Source organism: Xenopus laevis, chromosome 1L (genome assembly GCF_017654675.1).
Source record: "Xenopus laevis strain J_2021 chromosome 1L, Xenopus_laevis_v10.1, whole genome shotgun sequence".
NCBI classification, from domain to species: domain Eukaryota; kingdom Metazoa; phylum Chordata; class Amphibia; order Anura; family Pipidae; genus Xenopus; species Xenopus laevis.
The window spans coordinates 10,434,610-10,453,825 of record NC_054371.1 but is presented as its reverse complement, the minus strand read 5'-3'; the positions used below and the strand labels follow the sequence as shown (position 1 = coordinate 10,453,825).

At 42.4% G+C, this 19,216-nt stretch overlaps 1 protein-coding gene across 1 annotated transcript in view; it reads left to right on the top strand.

Moving 5' to 3' along the window:
• Positions 1-200: 200 nt before the first annotated feature.
• adam33.L (ADAM metallopeptidase domain 33 L homeolog) overlaps positions 201-19,216 on the top strand; it is a gene marked incomplete at its 3' end in the record, with an annotated part of 65,046 nt that continues 46,030 nt past the window's right edge. Inside the window, 1 exon segment of the mRNA NM_001087445.1 lies at positions 201-316. Coding sequence (NP_001080914.1) covers positions 232-316 — 85 coding nt within the window. The 5' untranslated portion in view covers positions 201-231.

Here is a 19,216-nt window from a genome sequence, read left to right as displayed (position 1 = left end):
GACTGTTGTGTCATCAGTTAACTCTTTATCAACACAAGTTACAGGTCAATAAAGGTCAATAACGAGAATCAGCGAGAGGCTCCAGGACTAGAGAGAAGCCCATAGGCACCGAGGCCCCGCCCAGGAGGAGGAGCTGGAGGAAGAGGGAGGAGCGGGGCAGTGCGGAGCTCACACAGTCACATATACAGGAGGGGAGGAAGGGGTCGGGGCTGAGAGAGGACAGAGCCGGGGATGGGGACGGAGGGTCGGATGAGCACATGGCTGGGACTCGGGGCTGTGATTGTGGGGCTGCTCCTGCCTCCTGTGCTGACACTGGGTGAGTAGTGCAACTTCCACACTCTGTACTGGGGGTGACACCGTCTATATTGGGGGGTTTCTCTTGCTCCCGTCACTGTGTCCCGGCTGCCTCTTGTTTAACAATTCAGCACCCATACACTTGGCTTACTACTTACTCTTACTACTACTTGCTCTTACTACTACTTGCTCTTACTACTACTTGCTCTTACTACTACTTGCTCTTACCACTACTTGCTCTTACTACTACTTACTCTTACTACTACTTGCTCTTACCACTACTTGCTCTTACCACTACTTACTCTTACTACTACTTGCTCTTACTACTACTTGCTCTTACTACTACTTGCTCTTACTTCTACTTGCTCTTACTACTACTTGCTCTTACTACTACTTGCTCTTACTACTACTTGCTCTTACTACTTGCATTAATCCCTGATAGCCTGGCTCTATCACATAAGTACAGTTACACTGTATAGCCGGCTTTACTGCTTTTGTTACTGAGAATGTATAGGGTTAAATACTATCCCTTACAGGAGTAACTGAGAATGTATAGGGTTAATACTATTCCTTTCAGGAGTAACTGAGAATGTATAGGGTTAAATACTATTCTTTACAGGAGTAACTGAGAATGTATAGGTTTAAATACTATTCTTTACAGGAGTAACTGACAATGTATAGGGTTAATACTATCCCTTACAGGAGTAACTGAGAATGTATAGGGTTAATACTATCCCTTACATGAGTAACTGAGAATGTATAGGGTTAAATACTATTCCTTACAGGAGTAACTGAGAATGTATAGGGTTAAATACTATTTCTTACAGGAGTAACTGAGAATGTATAGGGTTAATGTTATCCCTTACAGGAGTAACTGAGAATGTATAGGGTTAAATACTATTCCTTACAGGAGTAACTGAGAATGTATAGGGTTAAATACTATTCCTTACAGGAGTAACTGAGAATGTATAGGGTTAATGTTATCCCTTACAGGAGTAACTGAGAATGTATAGGGTTAATGTTATCCCTTACAGGAGTAACTGAGAATGTATAGGGTTAATGTTATCCCTTACAGGAGTAACTGAGAATGTATAGGGTTAATGTTATGCCTTACAGGAGTAAGTGGGGGCAGTACATACCAGTACAGGAGAGGAATGTACATGGGGGGCAATGTGGTTTGTCAGTATAGAGGACTGGGGGTACAGTGATTGTACAGAATATAAAGATGAGAAGATACATAAAGTGCAACTGCCACATACACTGTAACGGTTACATTTCCTGACTGTCAGTTGTACCAATTATACTCAGTAAGTACAGCTGCTTCCCCCGTCCACTCACTTGTATTGTCCTGGGGCCCGGGGTAAACTCACTGACACACACCAACTGTTGCTAAACTCAAACTTGTCTATGTGTGTGTTAGTACATGGGTCCTGCGTGTGAGTGTGTTAGTACATGGGTCCTGCGTGTGAGTGTGTTAGTACATGGGTCCTGCGTGTGAGTGTGTTAGTACATGGGTCCTGCGTGTGAGTGTGTTAGTACATGGGTCCTGCGTGTGAGTGTGTTAGTACATGGGTCCTGCGTGTGAGTGTGTTAGTACATGGGTCCTGCGTGTCAGTGTGTTAGTACATGGGTCCTGCGTGTGAGTGTGTTAGTACATGGGTCCTGCGTGTGAGTGTGTTAGTACATGGGTCTTGCGTGTGAGTGTGTTAGTGCATGTGTCCATGTGTCCATGTGTGTTAGTGCATGGGTCCTGCGTGTGAGTGTGCATGGATGCGTGTGTGTGTGTGTGTGTAGATCATATGAAACCATTTACATTGCATGGCTCCTTCTTTCAGTGGAGAGCAGTTCTACACTATTTCTGGGTTTGCCCAGGTTGGGGCGCATATACTGAAATATTGGGGAGCTGGAGGGGGGCAGTGACTTGTCCATACGTTGGTACATCAGAGAGTTGACTGAATCCATAATAGACTGAGAGGAAAGTTGTGTGTGAGATACAAAAGCACTGGCAGTGTCTGTATGTAGAGCTGGTTGTACAACTGTTATTTACAGATTTGTTTCATTGGTGACTCCCCAATACACAATATTCATTAGATCTGCACATGACAAGGAATCTCTTGCACAAACGGAAAGAGCCTTTTGCATAAAAACCAGGTGTAATTGTGCAAAGTAGTGTGAACAAAGGGATATTGTGTATTTGTGATGGACGTCTGGTGATGAGTGTGTTTCCTGTCTGTCCTTCTTATCTGCCTCCTCTCTGCTTTATATTCCACAGAAACATTCACAATCTAAACCCCCATCCCACATGGTAAGATCAGTCACCTCCATTTACATTCCCAGCAGCCTGTCCCATATCATTAGCTCAGGAGGGGGATAAGAAAGCTCGGCTGGGGGAGAGTAAACAAAACCTGGTAACACTCCTCCAGTGGGACAGACACAAATGCAGCACATGTGCATGGGGACTAATGCGATTATTAAACAATGGCCTCATTGCAGCCCTTTAAGGGTAAGCGCACACCTGGCGAATCGGGGAGATTTAGTCGACTGGCGACTAATCACCTCGTCTTTGCAGCAACTAATCTGTCCCGAACGGCGACTAATCTTCCCCTCACGAGGAAACTTTGGGCGACTTCGGAATAAGAAGCACCGCGTGTGCCATGCCGCAGGCGACTTTTCATTATAGCCGGCACAAGATAGAGGGAAGGTGTTCTGGGAGATTAATCGCAGCAAAGACGAAGCGATTAGTCGCCAGGCGTGCCCTTACCCTTAGGGCAGAAACACACGTGAAGATCCAGGGAGATGTAGTTGGCTGGTGACAAATAGTCTATTCTTCCGGTGACTAATCTCCCCGAAAAGCCTTGCAGACGGCTAGAATCTAAATCGCCAGCAGGATATCGATTTTTTTTCCGAAGATGCCTGTAGTTTCCTCATCCGACAACTCCAGGCGAATTCGGAAAACAAATTGCTCCGAGTGCCATATCGCCGGCGATTTAGATTTTAGCCAGCGGGAAGGCTTTTCAGGGCGATTAGTTGCCCGAAGAAGAGGCAATTAGTTGCCGGCCAACGACATCTCCCTGAATCTTCCCGTGTGTCTCTGCCCTTAAAATGTATTAACCCTATATAGTCATACATAGTGTATGTATGAAAGCATTTGTTTTAAAAACGACATTGATGGCTATTGGACCAAAATATCTGCACCTCTCTCGGCAGTAATTCTGAGTAAGAATGCTGCACAACTGGTTAGTTGCCCTTTGACCTGATCCACATTGGGGGTTTTTTCTCTGCAGTTTAGATCGAGCGGATCAGACAGAGCGGCCAGTGCATAGTAGTAGCAAGTTCATCTCATGGGGTGTGGATACAAATCAGTCTATTTTGGATAATGTTTTCTTTAGCTGATGATACTGATGTGCCAGTTGTTGATAGATCCTACATTCCTGGGTATAGGGGTAACGTATGGGGGTAACGTATGGGGGTAACGTATAAGGGTAAGGTGTAAGGGTAAGGTATCAGTTAATTTCAGGGTACTTGAGGAAGGGGAATGATCTGAATGATTGAAAGAACAGAAAGCCGTCCGTCTGTCAGGCCAGTGAGTTGGAAATCACATAAACGACCTCCCTAACGAAGTGCAATTAAAACAACAAGAACTCGTGTATTTCGGGCCAGTCATTTTGCAGCGAGTTCTTTAGTGCCGGGGACAAGCGCACAGACCCATCTTTGTTCTGCCCAATGTTATGGTACATCAGCTGCTGAATTTACTCACAGGAGGGGGTGCTAATCCCCTAACCCACTGCAGCCAACAAGAATCCCCCAAACATTCAGCTGTTTTCCTAAGTACATTCCTTACCATGAAACAGCTTCTCAGCCCAGAATAACTCTCAGATAGAGGGTCTGTATCAGTCTAATGGATCCTGCTATGTACAGTATCACAGCAGCACTCCCAGGCCTCAGGGACTCTTGATTCAAAAGCAAACATTCTATTATTTTTATTTTTTATTTCATTAATAGGATCTGTGCAGCCAGAATGCTCTGTTATACAGATAGCTAGAATCTCAGCTGCCATAAAGCAGGACAGGACTGCTGCTTACAATGGGGATCAGATAGGATCTGTGCAGCCACTGGGACAGAATGTTCTGTTATACAGATAGCTAGAATCTCAGCTGCCATAAAGCAGGACAGGACTGCTGCTTACAGTGGGGATCAGATAGGATCTGTGCAGCCACTGGGACAGAATGTTCTGTTATACAGATAGCTAGAATCTCAGCTGCCATAAAGCAGGACAGGACTGCTGCTTACAGTGGGGATCAGATAGGATCTGTGCAGCCACTGGGACAGAATGTTCTGTTATACAGATAGCTAGAATCTCAGCTGCCATAAAGCAGGACAGGACTGCTGCTTACAATGGGGATCAGATAGGATCTGTGCAGCCACTGGGACAGAATGTTCTGTTATACAGATAGCTAGAATCTCAGCTGCCATAAAGCAGGACAGGACTGCTGCTTACAATGGGGATCAGATAGAATCTGTGCAGCCACTGGGACAGAATGTTCTGTTATACAGATAGCTAGAATCTCAGCTGCCATAAAGCAGGGCAGGACTGCTGCTTACAATGAGGATCAGATAGGATCTGTGCAGCCACTGGGACAGAATGTTCTGTTATACAGATAGCTAGAATCTCAGCTGCCATAAAGCAGGACAGGACTGCTGCTTACAATGGGGATCAGATAGGATCTGTGCAGCCACTGGGACAGAATGTTCTGTTATACAGATATCTTTGTGATAAACTTATATTATGTTGTGTTTTGCTGACAGGGCTCCTTTAATGAAAGATGCTGTATGTATAATTTGGATAATCTGGATACAGATCTTGGGTATATGAAATTAGATTTGTAATCATATCAGGTTTATGACTGGAGTCTGTTGGCTGGACATGCGGAGGGGATGAGTTATATGTGAGTATCATTATGTTGGCACAGAGAGGACAGTGTGTGTGTGAGGCTGGTTATGTACTGGTTATGTACTGGTTATGTACTGGGTATGTACTGGGTATATACTGGGTATTACGGGGGGATCATGAGTCTTTTGGAACAGGGTTGTTATTGTACTATTTGCAGAGGGTTGGGGGGTGTGGATGGGGGGCTGAACCCCAGGTTTCCTTAGTAAATAAATGTAACACCAATGCTGATATTGTTTCTGCTCAGACAAGAGCACATGTCGATGATTATCCATCAGAACCTGTACAGTTAATTATTAGCCCTGGGGCACGAGTGATAGAGAGGGTTAAAGCCCAGGGGAAGTTGATTAGGCCAATTCAGCCTGACAGTGGGGGGTTATTACAGTTTGAATCAAACAAAGGCTACAGTCAGGGATGGAGACTATACCTCGCACATCAGATAACACAATCACCCTGTTTATCCTCCCATTGAAGATTTAATGTCTCTTTGTTATGTCACATTCAGGTGGGCTTTTTGGGGGCCCGAGGCGGTACCTGAGGGCCCCACCTGATGGCTAATTCCATTTGATGTGAATATGTAATTGTTGTGCTGGAGATGCCTTGAGGCCCAGTCTGAGGCACAATTAGATGAGATTTGGGTTAAACACTTATTTCTACAATAACCTGCCCGGTGTTGCTGCTTTCTATATACGGTATATATATTCCCTTCTTAGGGTCAGGCCACACTGGGCATTTTGGGGAGATTTGGTCGCCTGGAGACTAATCGCCTGGTTTTTGCTGCGACCAATCTCCCCAAACGCCTTCCCTGACTCTGAGCTGGCTAAAATGAAAAAAAGGCCGTCGCTAATCACACGCGGCGATTCATTTTCCACCACGTGTGATTAGCGCTGGAGTTTTTTCATTTTAAGCCGGTGCAGAGTCAGGGAAGGCGTTTGGGGAGATTGGTTGCCGAAAAAATGAGGGGATTAGTCACCAGGCGACCAAATCTCCCCAGAACGCCCAGTGTGGACTTACCCTTAGGGTCAGGGCGCACAGGCAGATTCGGGGGGATTTAATCGCCTGGCGACTAATCGCTTCTTCTTCGGGGCAACAATCTCCACGAACTGCCTTCCCCCCCTGCTAAAATGAAAATTTTCGGGCGACTTCGGAAATTGAAGCGCCGCAAGTGCATTGCCGCAGGCGAATTTTCATTTTAGCAGGCGGAAGGCAGTTGGGGGATATTGTCACCCCAAATCTGCCTGTGTGCTAAAGCCCTTAGGGCAGAGATACACGTGGAGATTCGGTGAGATGTAGTCGCCCAGCGACAAATCTCCTCTTCTTCGGGCGACTAATCTTCCAGAGCTGTCTTCCTACCGGCTAGAATGTAAATCGCCGGCGGGATTAGAGTGCTTCGTTTTTCTGAAGTTGCCCAAAGTTTCCTCGTGAAGCAACTTTGGGCGACTTCAGAAAACAAATCACTCCAAGTGTCGTCCCGCTGGCGATTTACATTCTGGCCGGTAGGAAGATTAGTCGCCCGAAGAAGAGGAGATTTGTCGCCGGGCGACTACATCTCACAGAATCTCCACGTGTGTCTCTGCCCTTAGGGGTAAAGGGGGATGATGTTGGGGAACAGATCTGCGCCCCCCATGAATGCATTGCTGCTTGTGTTTGGCAGGTCTGTATTTATGGGGGTAGTGCAACCCTCCTCTGCTTTATACATTTCAGAAGTAAATTATGTATTTAGAACTACATATTGCTTTTTGGCAATACAGGTAGGGGATCCGTTATCAGGAAACCCATTATCCAGAAAGCTCGGAATTACGGAAAGGCTCCCATAGACTCAATTTTATCCCATTAATCCAAATGTTTAAAAATGATTTAGTTTTTTGTGTGTTATTATAAAACCGTAGCTTGTACTTGATCCCAACTAAGATATAATTCATGGAGGCAGAACCAGCCTATTGGGTTTATTTAATATTTAAATGATCTTCTAGTAGACTGAAAGGGGTTGTTCACCTTTAAATTAATTTTTTATAGAGTGATATTCTGAGACAATTTGCAATTGGTTTTTATTTTTTTTTATTATTTGTGGTTTTTTGAGTTATTTAGCTTTTTATTCAGCAGCTCTCCAGTTTGCAATTTTGGCAATCTGGTTGCTAGGGTCCAACTTCCCATAGAAACCATGCACTGATTTGAATAAGAGACTGGAATATGAAAAGGAGAGGCCTGAATAGAAAGATGAGCAATAAAAATAAATGTGTAGCTTTACAGAGCATTTGCTTTTTAGATGGGGTCGGTGACCACCATTTCAAAGCTGGAAAAAGTCAGGAGAAGAAGGCAAATAATTCAAAAACTATAAAAAAATAAAGGCCAATTGAAAAGTTGCATATAATTAGCCATTCTATAATATACTAAAAGTTACCTTAAAGGTGAACCACCCCATTAAGTTATGAAGATCCAAATTATGGAAAGATTACCCGGAAAACCCCAGGTCCTGAGCATTCTGGATAACAGGTCCCATAGCTGTACACTAATACTAAATAAACTACACTGGTTTCTGTGTAAATTTCTGTTTGGATGAAAAAAAAATAAAGCTTTTTCCTTTTGACAGCGGTGCTGTCAACGTTTTTTCTTCACTCCAGGGGATTCTGGGATTTGTAGTTCAGTGGCAGCAGCAATGTGTCTGATTTAACCCTTTACACATGCCCACGACGGCCCTTACCTCTCTCATATAGAACATATGGTGGAGACTGAGATGCTGCTATATATGGAAGTTTTCGAATACAAACAGAATTCTAGGCTTCTCATCCATCTGCCGCTTGGATTCTTTGCAGAGTCACAAAGGGTTAAGTTCTATATTTTGTGCACATGAAATATTCCTGTCTATAGGAGTCATGGGAAATTCTCTCCGTGCCTGTAATGTTCTGTGTCTGCCAGTGTTTTCTGCGGCCAGATATCAAAGTTAAATCCAGTGTTTATACAGACACAGCCGAAACATATCAGCGCTGGCCAACGGGAGGTCTGTGCCTGTTCTGCTGACACTCCATTGTGTTCCACAGGGCAAATCATTTCAGTTGGGTCAGAGCAGGGAACGAGTATTATTATTTGTGGTTTTTGAATTATTTAGCTTTTTATTCAGCAGCTCTTCAGTTTGCAATATCAGCAGTGTGGTTGCTATGGACCAGATTACCATAGCAACCATAAATTGATTTGAATAAGAGACTGAAATATGAACAGGAGAGGCCTGAATAGAAAGATCAGTAATAAAAAGTAGCAATAACAATAAATCTGTAGCCTTACTGAACGTTTGTGTTAAGAGGGTGTCGGTGACCCCCATTTGAAAGCTGGAACGAGTCAGAAGAAAAAAATCAAATAATTAAAATACTATAACAAATATATAATGAAGACCAATTGAAACGTTGCTTAGAATTGGCAATTCTGTAAAATACTAAATGTTAAATGAAAGGTAAACCACCCCTTTAAAGGAAAACTAAACTTCTTTATTATGGGAAAGGGCTGGGAGCCCTCACATTGCTGCCCTAGACACTATAATAGGAGGGTAGGGTATAGTATATACTGTGCCTTAGACACTATAATAGGAGGGTAGGGTATAGTATATACTGTACCTTAGACACTGTAATAGGAGGGTAGGGTATAGTATATACTGTGCCTTAGACACTATAATAGGAGGGTAGGGTATAGTATATACTGTACCTTAGACACTATAATAGGAGGGTAGGGTATAGTAGATACTGTGCGTTAGACACTATAATAGGAGGGTAGGGTATAGTATATTCTGTACCTTAGACACTATAATAGGAGGGTAGGGTATAGTATATTCTGTACCTTAGACACTATAATAGGAGGGTAGGGTATAGTATATTCTGTACCTTAGACACTATAATAGGAGAGTGGCCTTATTGTTTCTCTAAGGCTTGTGACACAGGGGCAGATACGGGGAGATTTAGTCGCCTGGCGACTAATCACCTCTTCTTCTGGGCGACAATCTCCCCGAACTGCCTTCACGTGTCTTCCCGTCCGCTATAATGAAAAGTCGTCTGTGCTAAAGCCCATGCGGCGCTTCGTTTTCCGAAGTCGCCCGAAGTTGCCTCACAAAGGTGGCTGGCCAATTAGCTTTTACCAGCCCGTGTATGGGGGCCTTTAGACACTACAGTATAATGAGAGTATAGTTTTCTGTTACTGGAAGATGATCTTGGTGACCCACCCTAAATGTATTCGGTAAATGTATTCTGTAAATGTATTCAGTTCTCCGATCTCTAGGCTGAAAATCCAGAGTTCTCCTTATCTTCCCTTTGTTCCTATCCTATAACAGCTGGACACTGTCAGCCAGCACTTCTCACCCTTGTCCAGGCAAAGCCAGACTGTGTCCCACCATGAAGCCTGAGCACAACTGGACACATAATGATATTATCTCCAGGCTGGGCTTCCATGGAAACTATGGGGGGGGGATTTATCATTGGTCAATTAGTAAATTCAAATTTTTGAGTGTCAGAATTCACACATTTGAATTAGGGATGCACAGAATCCAGGATTCGGTTCGGGATTCGGCCAGGATTCTGCCTTTTTCAGCAGGATTTGGATTCGGCCTCCTTCTGCCCTGGCCGAACCAAATACGGATCCTAATTTGCATATGCAAATTAGGGGCAGGGAGGGAAATTCCGGGACTTTTTGTCGGAAAACAAGGAAGTAAAAAAAATCTTCCTCGTCCCCCTAATTTTCCCGTTCCCACCCCTAATTTGCATATGCAAATTAGGATACGTATTTGGTTCGACTTTGCATATTCAAGTTAGGGTTTGGATTTGGTTCAGTATTCGGCCGAATCTTTCACAATGGATTCGGGGGTTCGGTCGAATCCAAAAAGTGGAGATCATGTTCAAGTCAATGTCAGACTTGTGGAGATGTTAATAAGCCTTCCTGACATTCAAGTTTTTTTTTTTCGGGAGAAAAATTCGATTTGTACAAATACAATTCAAATTTTCGGGTCGGAACCATTCGATCGACTACTAGACATTCAATTTTTTTCTTAAATAATCTCCCAGTCAAATTGCGAGTATATTTGAATTAAAAAAAAAAATCACATGAATTCGAAATCCGACCTTTGATAAATGGGCTTCTATGTGTGTGACACATGGGGCTGTGGAACTGTGCTATGAACAAATAGATATTAATCAAAATGTCACGTAGAATCTTATTTAGAATCATGTGGGAGGTGTGGAACTTAAAGGGATACTGTCATGGGAAAACATTTTTTTCCAAATGAATCAGTTAATGGTGCTGCTCCAGCAGAATTCTGCACTGAAATCCATTTCTCAAAAGAGCAAACAGATTTTTTTATATTCAATTTTGAAATCTGACATGGGGCTAGACATATTGTCAATTTCCCAGCTGCCCCTGGTCATGTGACTTGTGCCTGCACTTTAGGAGAGAAATGCTTTCTGGCAGGCTGCTGTTTTTCCTTCTCAATGTAACTGAATGTGTCTCAGTGGGACCTGGATTTTACTATTGAGTGTTATTCTTAGATCTACCAGGCAGCTGTTATCTTGTGTTAGGGAGCTGCTTTCTGGTTACCTTCCCATTGTTCTTTTGTTTGGCTGCTGGGGGAGGAAGGGAGGGGGTGATATCACTCCAACTTGCAGTACAGCAGTAAAGAGAGATTGAAGTTTATCAGAGCACAAGTCACATGACTTGGGGCAGCTGGGAAATTGACAGTATGTCTAGCCCCATGTCAAATTTCAAAATTGAATATAAAAAAATCTGTTTGCTCTTTTGAGAAATGGATTTCAGTGCAGAATTCTGCTGGAGCAACACTATTAACTGATTCATTTTGAAAAAAAAAAAATTTTCCCATGACAGTATCCCTTTAACTAGGTCCAGCTTTAGAGCCCCAACGTTTGGTAGCTCATTGGGCAGGCAGTTCAGTTATTTGGCCCATAGGATATTTATCCATTTGCAACTCACATAGCTGCCACAATCAGGATCCATTATACGGATCACATCTGAGCAGAGTCCTCTGTCCAAACTCACCCTCATTACGGGGAACCTGTTGGCCCTGCACAAGGGCTGATCCCTGCCAATTTAGTCAAGGGAAGCCACGCTGGCAGCCACTATCTGTACATGAATGGCTACCTTAAATCTTGCCACTGCCTTCAAGCTGGATTTCTTGGCTTCCAGGATGAACGTGCTCGACTCTGAGGGTTCTGGTAAAGAATTTAAAATTAGCAGCCGTTTATTTAACTCCTTCAGAAGTGAGATTTAACACAGGAAAGGCGACATACATGGAGGAACATGATCTTATTCTGCTTTCTCGTCACTTCTGGCTGTTACACAGGATGCCAATGGTCTGTGTAAATGAGTTAATCGTCCATTTACTCAAGAAAGACAAATGGATTTTCTATTTGGGGAATCAGAGGTGCTAATGAATCATTAATGCCTCCGCATCTATATTAAATCTGTTCCGAATTCCAAATTCTTTCTTTGCACAAAGGGGAAACCACATGTCTATAAATATTATTCTAGGTTACTTGTGAATCCACACTGGCTGAGTTGTTATACATGTGATAGTGCTGGTGAACCAGATGGCCCATGTTGCCCCTTTAGGGCAGAGACACGCTCAGATTCGGGGAGATTAGTCGGCCAGCGGCGAATCTCCTCATCTTCGGGGTGATTGATCTCCCCAAACTGCCTCCCATCTTCTAGAATGTAAATCGCCGGCAGGATGGCAATTGGTGCACTTAGTTTTCTGAATTCGCCCAAACGCTACGAGTGCCATCCCGCCGGTGATTTAGATTTTAGCCAGCGGGAGGCAGTTCACCGAGATCAGTCGCCTTGAAGAAGAGGCGATTTATCGTCGGGCGACTAAATCTCCCTGAATCTGAGCGTGTCTCTGCCCTAAAGAAGAAGGAAAGGCTAATATTAAGTGAGCTTTATCAGAAAGGTCTATAAAAATATGCTGCTGTGAAAAAATAAATAAATAAATATATATATATAAAAGTAATGCTGCTCTGAGTCCTCTGTCAAAAGAAACAGCACATTTCTTTCCTTCTATTGTGTACTCATGGGCTTCTGTATCAGACTTCCTGTTTTCAGCTTAAACCTCCAGGGCTTGGGCTTGAGCATGCTCAGTTTACTCCTCCCCTCCCTGCTGTAATCTGAGCCCAGAGCTATGAGTGAGCAGGGAGAGAGACTCAGGCAGGAAGTGATGTCACACCATGCTAATATGGCAGCTGCTATCCTAAACAAACAGAGTTTCTAGAGCTTTTTACTCACGTATGGTAAAGCATTCTGCAGAATAAATATAGTCTTTTAGCTTGCACTGTTGTGGCTAATCTTTTGGCAATAGACTGTTTCAGTAACCTATCCTGGTTTTCCTAGTCAGGCCTCTGGGTGATTGACAACTTAATCCCTTAAACCCCCCTTGGTGGGTGAAAGATTAAAAAAACAATTTGTAAAATGAAACTTTATTAATATGCATTTAACTGGATTACTTTACCATGCGGATGATGTGGCTGGGCTCATAACACCCAGGGTTGGTCAGTGCAAGGTGATACATCCCAGTGGGGAGACGGATTGTGGGAGATTTTACATGTTTCTACAGAGATTTGGAGGCAGCTTACATTACCCTACCCTGCTGTGAACTGGAAGGCAATTTTCCATGGCTCATGAGGTTAAAATAATAAACACAATCGTTCCAAAGTCCTCTGGGGTCTATCAGCCTGACACAGGTACAATCCCTGGCACTCAGTGGACCCAGACAAGTGTATTTATAGCATTAAAGTGCTGCAGTCTCAGTGCAGAACTCGCCAGTTAGACGACTAGTGCCTTGTTTAGGAAGTCCCAATCATGCCCTGCCACCCCGAATGTCTGTACACCAAAGCCAATATATCTATATGTGTGTCTGTGACAGTTGCAGGCAGAATGGAAAGGCTATTCATTAAAAATAAATAAATAATGAATCAAATAAGGATTTGCTTAGAACACATCCACCTATTAAAGATTAATATTAAAGTTGTTGAATTAACTTTCTTAGTATGACGTAGAGAGTGATATTCTGATATAATTTGTAATTGGTTTTAATTTTTTTTATTATTTGTGGTTTTTTGACTTATTTAGCTTTTTATTCAGCAGCTCTTTAGTTTGCAGTTACAGCCATCTGTTTGTTAGGGTCCAAATTCCCCTAGCAACCATGTATTGATTTGAATAAGAGACTGGAATATGAGAGAGACTGAATAGAAAGAGGCAATAACAATACATGTGAAGCCTTACAGAGCATTTGTTTTTAGATGGGGTCGGTTAAGAAGAACGCAAATATTTTAAAAACTCTAAAAAAAAAAATAATGACAACCAGTTGAGAAGATGCTTAGAATTAACCTTTCTATAACATACTAAAAGTTAACTAGAAATGTTGTACATGATGTTTTGTGCTTCTGTACCAGCCCAAGGCAACCACAGCCCTTTAGCAGTAAAGATCTGTGTCTCCAAAGATGCCCCAGTAGCTCCCCATCTTCTTTTCTGCTGATTCACTGCACATGCTCTGTGCTGCTGTCACTTACTGAGCTTAGGGACCCACTCACAATATACAGTACACATAGAATAGAAATGTCACAATATAAGGCTGATTAGTAATTAATACACATAATTACTACATGGCAGCACAGAAACCAGTGCAATTAGCATCAGAATTTAATAATCAGCAATCCTGTAGCATCAGTTTATATTACAGCCAGGGAAGCTCATTTTCTGCTGGATAATTAGTGACGAGCCCTAAGCTTAGCTTCTCAACAGCCAATCAGAGCCCACTGAGCATGTGAGTGTCACAGACACTTTCCAAGATGGTGACCCCCTGAGACAAGTTTGAAGTCCTGGATCATTGCTGCTATTGACAAGCTCAAACTATATAAAACATGGCATTTTTAGCCATATTCATTTTTAGGGTTTAGTTCTCCTTTAAAGCTGAACCTCCACTTTAATCAAAGCATCACCATCAATGTTATTCAGCTATAAGATTGATGGGACTTGTACTATATTCTCGGAGAAGCACCCCAAGTGTGCCATGCAGTTGGTGGAGGATGCGGCCTGTGTTGAGTAAGGCCAGTGGCACTCAGGGTGACTGGAACTGTGGGGCCACTAGGCCAGAACCAGCTGTCAGAGCAATTGCTCAGAGTTAGAGCGGAAATCCCAGCCTAAGGCACTAAACAGATGAGGACTCTTGGCTATTTCTGTAACAATCTGCAGAGATTCCTGTTTTTTGAAGATCGGCAGGGCTATGACTTCCACTTGTTTTTCCACAGACTCTCGGCTTCCAGCTCTGTTGAGAGCAAACAATGACCCATGTTGTGGATTTGTTTTGGCCTTTAGGTGCAAAACCTTAATACAAGGCTAATGAGCGTTGTGCACATTGTAAGTCGTACTTCATTCACACCAATGTGACATGTATGTGTTTATTCAAAGGCTTTTGTGCTCTTTAGTTAATTGTGGCTGGTGCTTTTATTCATATGTGATTAGCACATGCCTATTTACAGGGAAATAAATACCTATGTTCATTGTGTTTAGACCCATTAAAAAAGTCTTCTGTTCTGTATATACTATATATATTTATATATATATATATTTGTTTTTAGTGTCAACCTCATGCAGAAATGGAAAAGAAACAGGGGAAATAAAACCCCTTTGTTTAAACTGGACTTACTCTTTGTTTTCATTGAGAAATGTTTCCTGTTATTCCTTGCACCAAGCAGAGCAAACATTGAAATCGAAGGTACTTCTAATTTCCAACTTCCTGGCTCTGCAGAGCAATTGTAATGGAAGTTGAAGGCAGTTAATAAAAAACTAGACTAATGAAATAGGGACTCCATGTTGCATCATTTGAACCACAAACAACAAATGGACATATAACTGCACTACTGAACGTCCTTATTTGGCTCATGTTGAACATATATATATATATATATATATATATATATATATATATATATATATATATATATATATATATAGGTATATAGGTGCATATTATACTCTAGACAAGTAGGTGTAGTGTTGCCTGGTGGTACTGGTGTGGATGAGAGACAGAGCACATTGATGATTTATACATTAGGGCCACTGACTCATTATTCTACGCAGAAACGGAAAGATCTCCAGTAATGAGATATATATATATGATAGCCAGCTGTGTGCTGTATGACCTCTATCCCCTGCAAACATTGCTCCTCATCTATAAAACTTGTACTGGAATCTGCTGATCTTCTCCTTTTAACTTCCCATCTCAGCATGTCACCATTAGTCATAGAGCATTACAGTCCAGTGTGTTTTTTGTTATACACTCACAGACCAGGTGCACTTATTGGAGAGATGCTTCATGCTAAAATATATGTATATCCCAGCTTTGCAAACAAGATCCACACTTAGTGTTTAGTGCCCACATTCAGTGGTTCAGTGACTTCTAATATCCTTATCATTTACAGTAGGGGGTACATTATCCCTTATAATACATAAGCGATACTCAGAGTTCCCTGTATAACTCAGCCTGCAGCCTTGTGTCTTTATATGGTCACAGAACAACCCCTCAGTGACTTCTAATATCCTTATCATTTACAGTAGGGGGTACATTATCCCTTATAATACATGAGTGATACTCAGAGTTCTCTGTATAACTCAGCCTGCAGCCTTGTGCCTTTATATGGTCACAGAACAACCCCTCAGTGACTTCTAATATCCTTATCATTTACAGTAGGGGGTACATTATCCCTTATAATACATGAGTGATACTCAGAGTTCCCTGTATAACTCAGCCTGCAGCCTTGTGTCTTTATATGGTCACAGAACAACCCCTCAGTGACTTCTAATATCCTTATCATTTACAGTAGGGGGTACATTATCCCTTATAATACATGAGTGATACTCGGAGTTCCCTGTATAACTCAGCCTGCAGCCTTGTGCCTTTATATGGTCACAGAACAACCCCTCAGTGACTTCTAATATCCTTATCATTTACAGTAGGGGGTACATTATCCCTTATAATACATGAGTGATACTCAGAGTTCCCTGTATAACTCAGCCTGCAGCCTTGTGCCTTTATATGGTCACAGAACAACCCCTCAGTGACTTCTAATATCCTTATCATTTACAGTAGGGGGTACATTATCCCTTATAATACATGAGTGATACTCAGAGTTCCCTGTATAACTCAGCCTGCAGCCTTGTGTCTTTATATGGTCACAGAACAACCCCTCAGTGACTTCTAATATCCTTATCATTTACAGTAGGGGGTACATTATCCCTTATAATACATGAGTGATACTCGGAGTTCCCTGTATAACTCAGCCTGCAGCCTTGTGCCTTTATATGGTCACAGAACAACCCCTCAGTGACTTCTAATATCCTTATCATTTACAGTAGGGGGTACATTATCCCTTATAATACATGAGTGATACTCAGAGTTCCCTGTATAACTCAGCCTGCAGCCTTGTGCCTTTATATGGTCACAGAACAACCCCTCAGTGACTTCTAATATCCTTATCATTTACAGTAGGGGGTTCATTATCCCTTATAATACATTAGTGATACTCAGAGTTCCCTGTATAACTCAGCCTGCAGCCTTGTGCCTTTATATGGTCACAGAACAACCCCTCAGTGACTTCTAATATCCTTATCATTTACAGTAGGGGGTACATTATCCCTTATAATACATGAGTGATACTCAGAGTTCCCTGTATAACTCAGCCTGCAGCCTTGTGCCTTTATATGGTCACAGAACCCCTCAGTGACTTCTAATATCCTTATCATTTACAGTAGGGGGTACATTATCCCTTATAATACATGAGTGATACTCAGAGTTCCCTGTATAACTCAGCCTGCAGCCTTGTGTCTTTATATGGTCACAGAACAACCCCTCAGTGACTTCTAATATCCTTATCATTTACAGTAGGGGGTACATTATCCCTTATAATACATGAGTGATACTCAGAGTTCCCTGTATAACTCAGCCTGCAGCCTTGTGCCTTTATATGGTCACGGAACCCCTCAGTGACTTCTGTGGCAGACACATAATGCACAAACCAGCCTTGACATGTTACACAACTACTTGGAATTTATAAATGTGTGTTTTGTTATTTCTTACGTTTATTGATATATTTTCTGTGTTACTGTGTTTGGAGAAAAACTGTGTAAAGCTGTAGTTTGACAAAACCACAAGTAAATTTGCTGGTTCTTGTGTCACTGACATTTGGCTGAAGAAGTTGAATGTATTTAGTTGTCGGTTCCCTTTGTGGTGTTGTAGTGATTTGGCTTTAGGTCAAACAAGAATTGGAAACATTCCAGAATATGTATGTTCTTGTCATGCACGCCCCACTCCCTGTTGTTGTGTGCTGCAGAATACACAAGCTGTGTTGTTAAACTAGAGGGGAATTTGTTAGCCTGAAGGCTTGCTTACAGACACCCAGGAGAGGATTTGGGAATTTAGTTAAGCTAGGACTCTTGGGCATCCATTAAATATTTTATATATGCTTGTAAATAAATATGTGGATACATATATACAGGTGGGGGTACATAAGTGGGGTGCCAATAGTTACCTGCTTATTAACTCATTGGGGAGTTCGGCGAGCCATAGTAGAGCAGGGACTACTTGGGCACTGATGTATTTATGAGTAAATGGAATGCGTTATCCAGAAACTGGTTATCCAGAAAGCTCCGAATTATGAAATGGTTGTCTCCCATAGACTCCATTTTATCCAAATAATTCACATTTTTAAAAATGATTTCCTTTTTCTGTGTAATAATAAAACAGTAACTTGTACTTGATCCCAACTAAGATATAGTTAATACTTATTGGAGGCAAAACCAGCCTATTGGGTTTATTTCATGTTTACATGATTTTCTAGTAGACTTAAGGTGGCCATATACGTAGAGATCCGCTCGTTTGGCGATGTCGCCAAATGAGCGGCTCTCTCCCCGATATGCCCACATTGAAGTGGGCGATATCGGGCTGATCTGATTGTGGGCCCTAGGGCCCAACGATCGGATCATAATGGATCCAATATGGGCAGTCGGATCGCGGGACCTCATAGATGCACAGATGCGGCCGCGATACAACGGGGTTTTTTAACCCGACAGATCGAGATCTAGCCAATTTATGGCCATATATCGATTGGGGAAGCCCGTCAGATGGCCCCACACACCAGCCAATAATCTGCCGACTCGGTCTGTCGGCAGCTTTTATCAGTCCGTGTATAAAGATGTGAAGATCCAAATTACAGAAAGATTCATTATCTGGAAAACCCCAGGTCCTGAGCATTCTGGATAACAGGTCTCATACCGGTGTATGTGTATATATATATATATATATAGATATATATATATGTATGTGTGGGGGAAATTACATCAGGTGGAAGGATGATTGATATTGAGGGGGTTCATAGAGTGGGGTTATTCAGGTAATTGCTTATAACAGGGTGTGGGTGGATAAACAGAGCTGTGCAATGGCTACTCACAGATATTTTGGCAGGTCTGTGTTCCATAAGAGCACAAGAGGAAATTTACTTTGCCAAGTAGCCCATTAATAGGGGGATATGACTCCCAGGTGCAGAGCTGCAGTAACAAACTCTTAACTCAGCACGGACATGGCCCTTACTATACAAACAGGCAGATGGAGCTTCTGCAGATAAATTCAGCAACAAATTTCAGCAAAGGTCTCCAGTGTACCTGTTGCCAAATGGTTATTGCACAGTAGTGGTTCCCAAACTGTGGGACCTGCAACCTTGAGGGCACTTGGAGCCGCTGCAAGGGTGGCACTGATGAAAGGTCAGTTAGGGTTGAAATTGGGGAGAAAGCATGCTTAGGTATATCTAAAAAAAAACACTTTGAAAGTCATAGAGGCTGAAATTAATTTACAGTACAGTGTACTAAATATTCTTGGAACTATGGCTGATACATCAAGAGGGTCCTTGACCAAAGCCTGGACCTCCAAGGAGGCCTTTAACT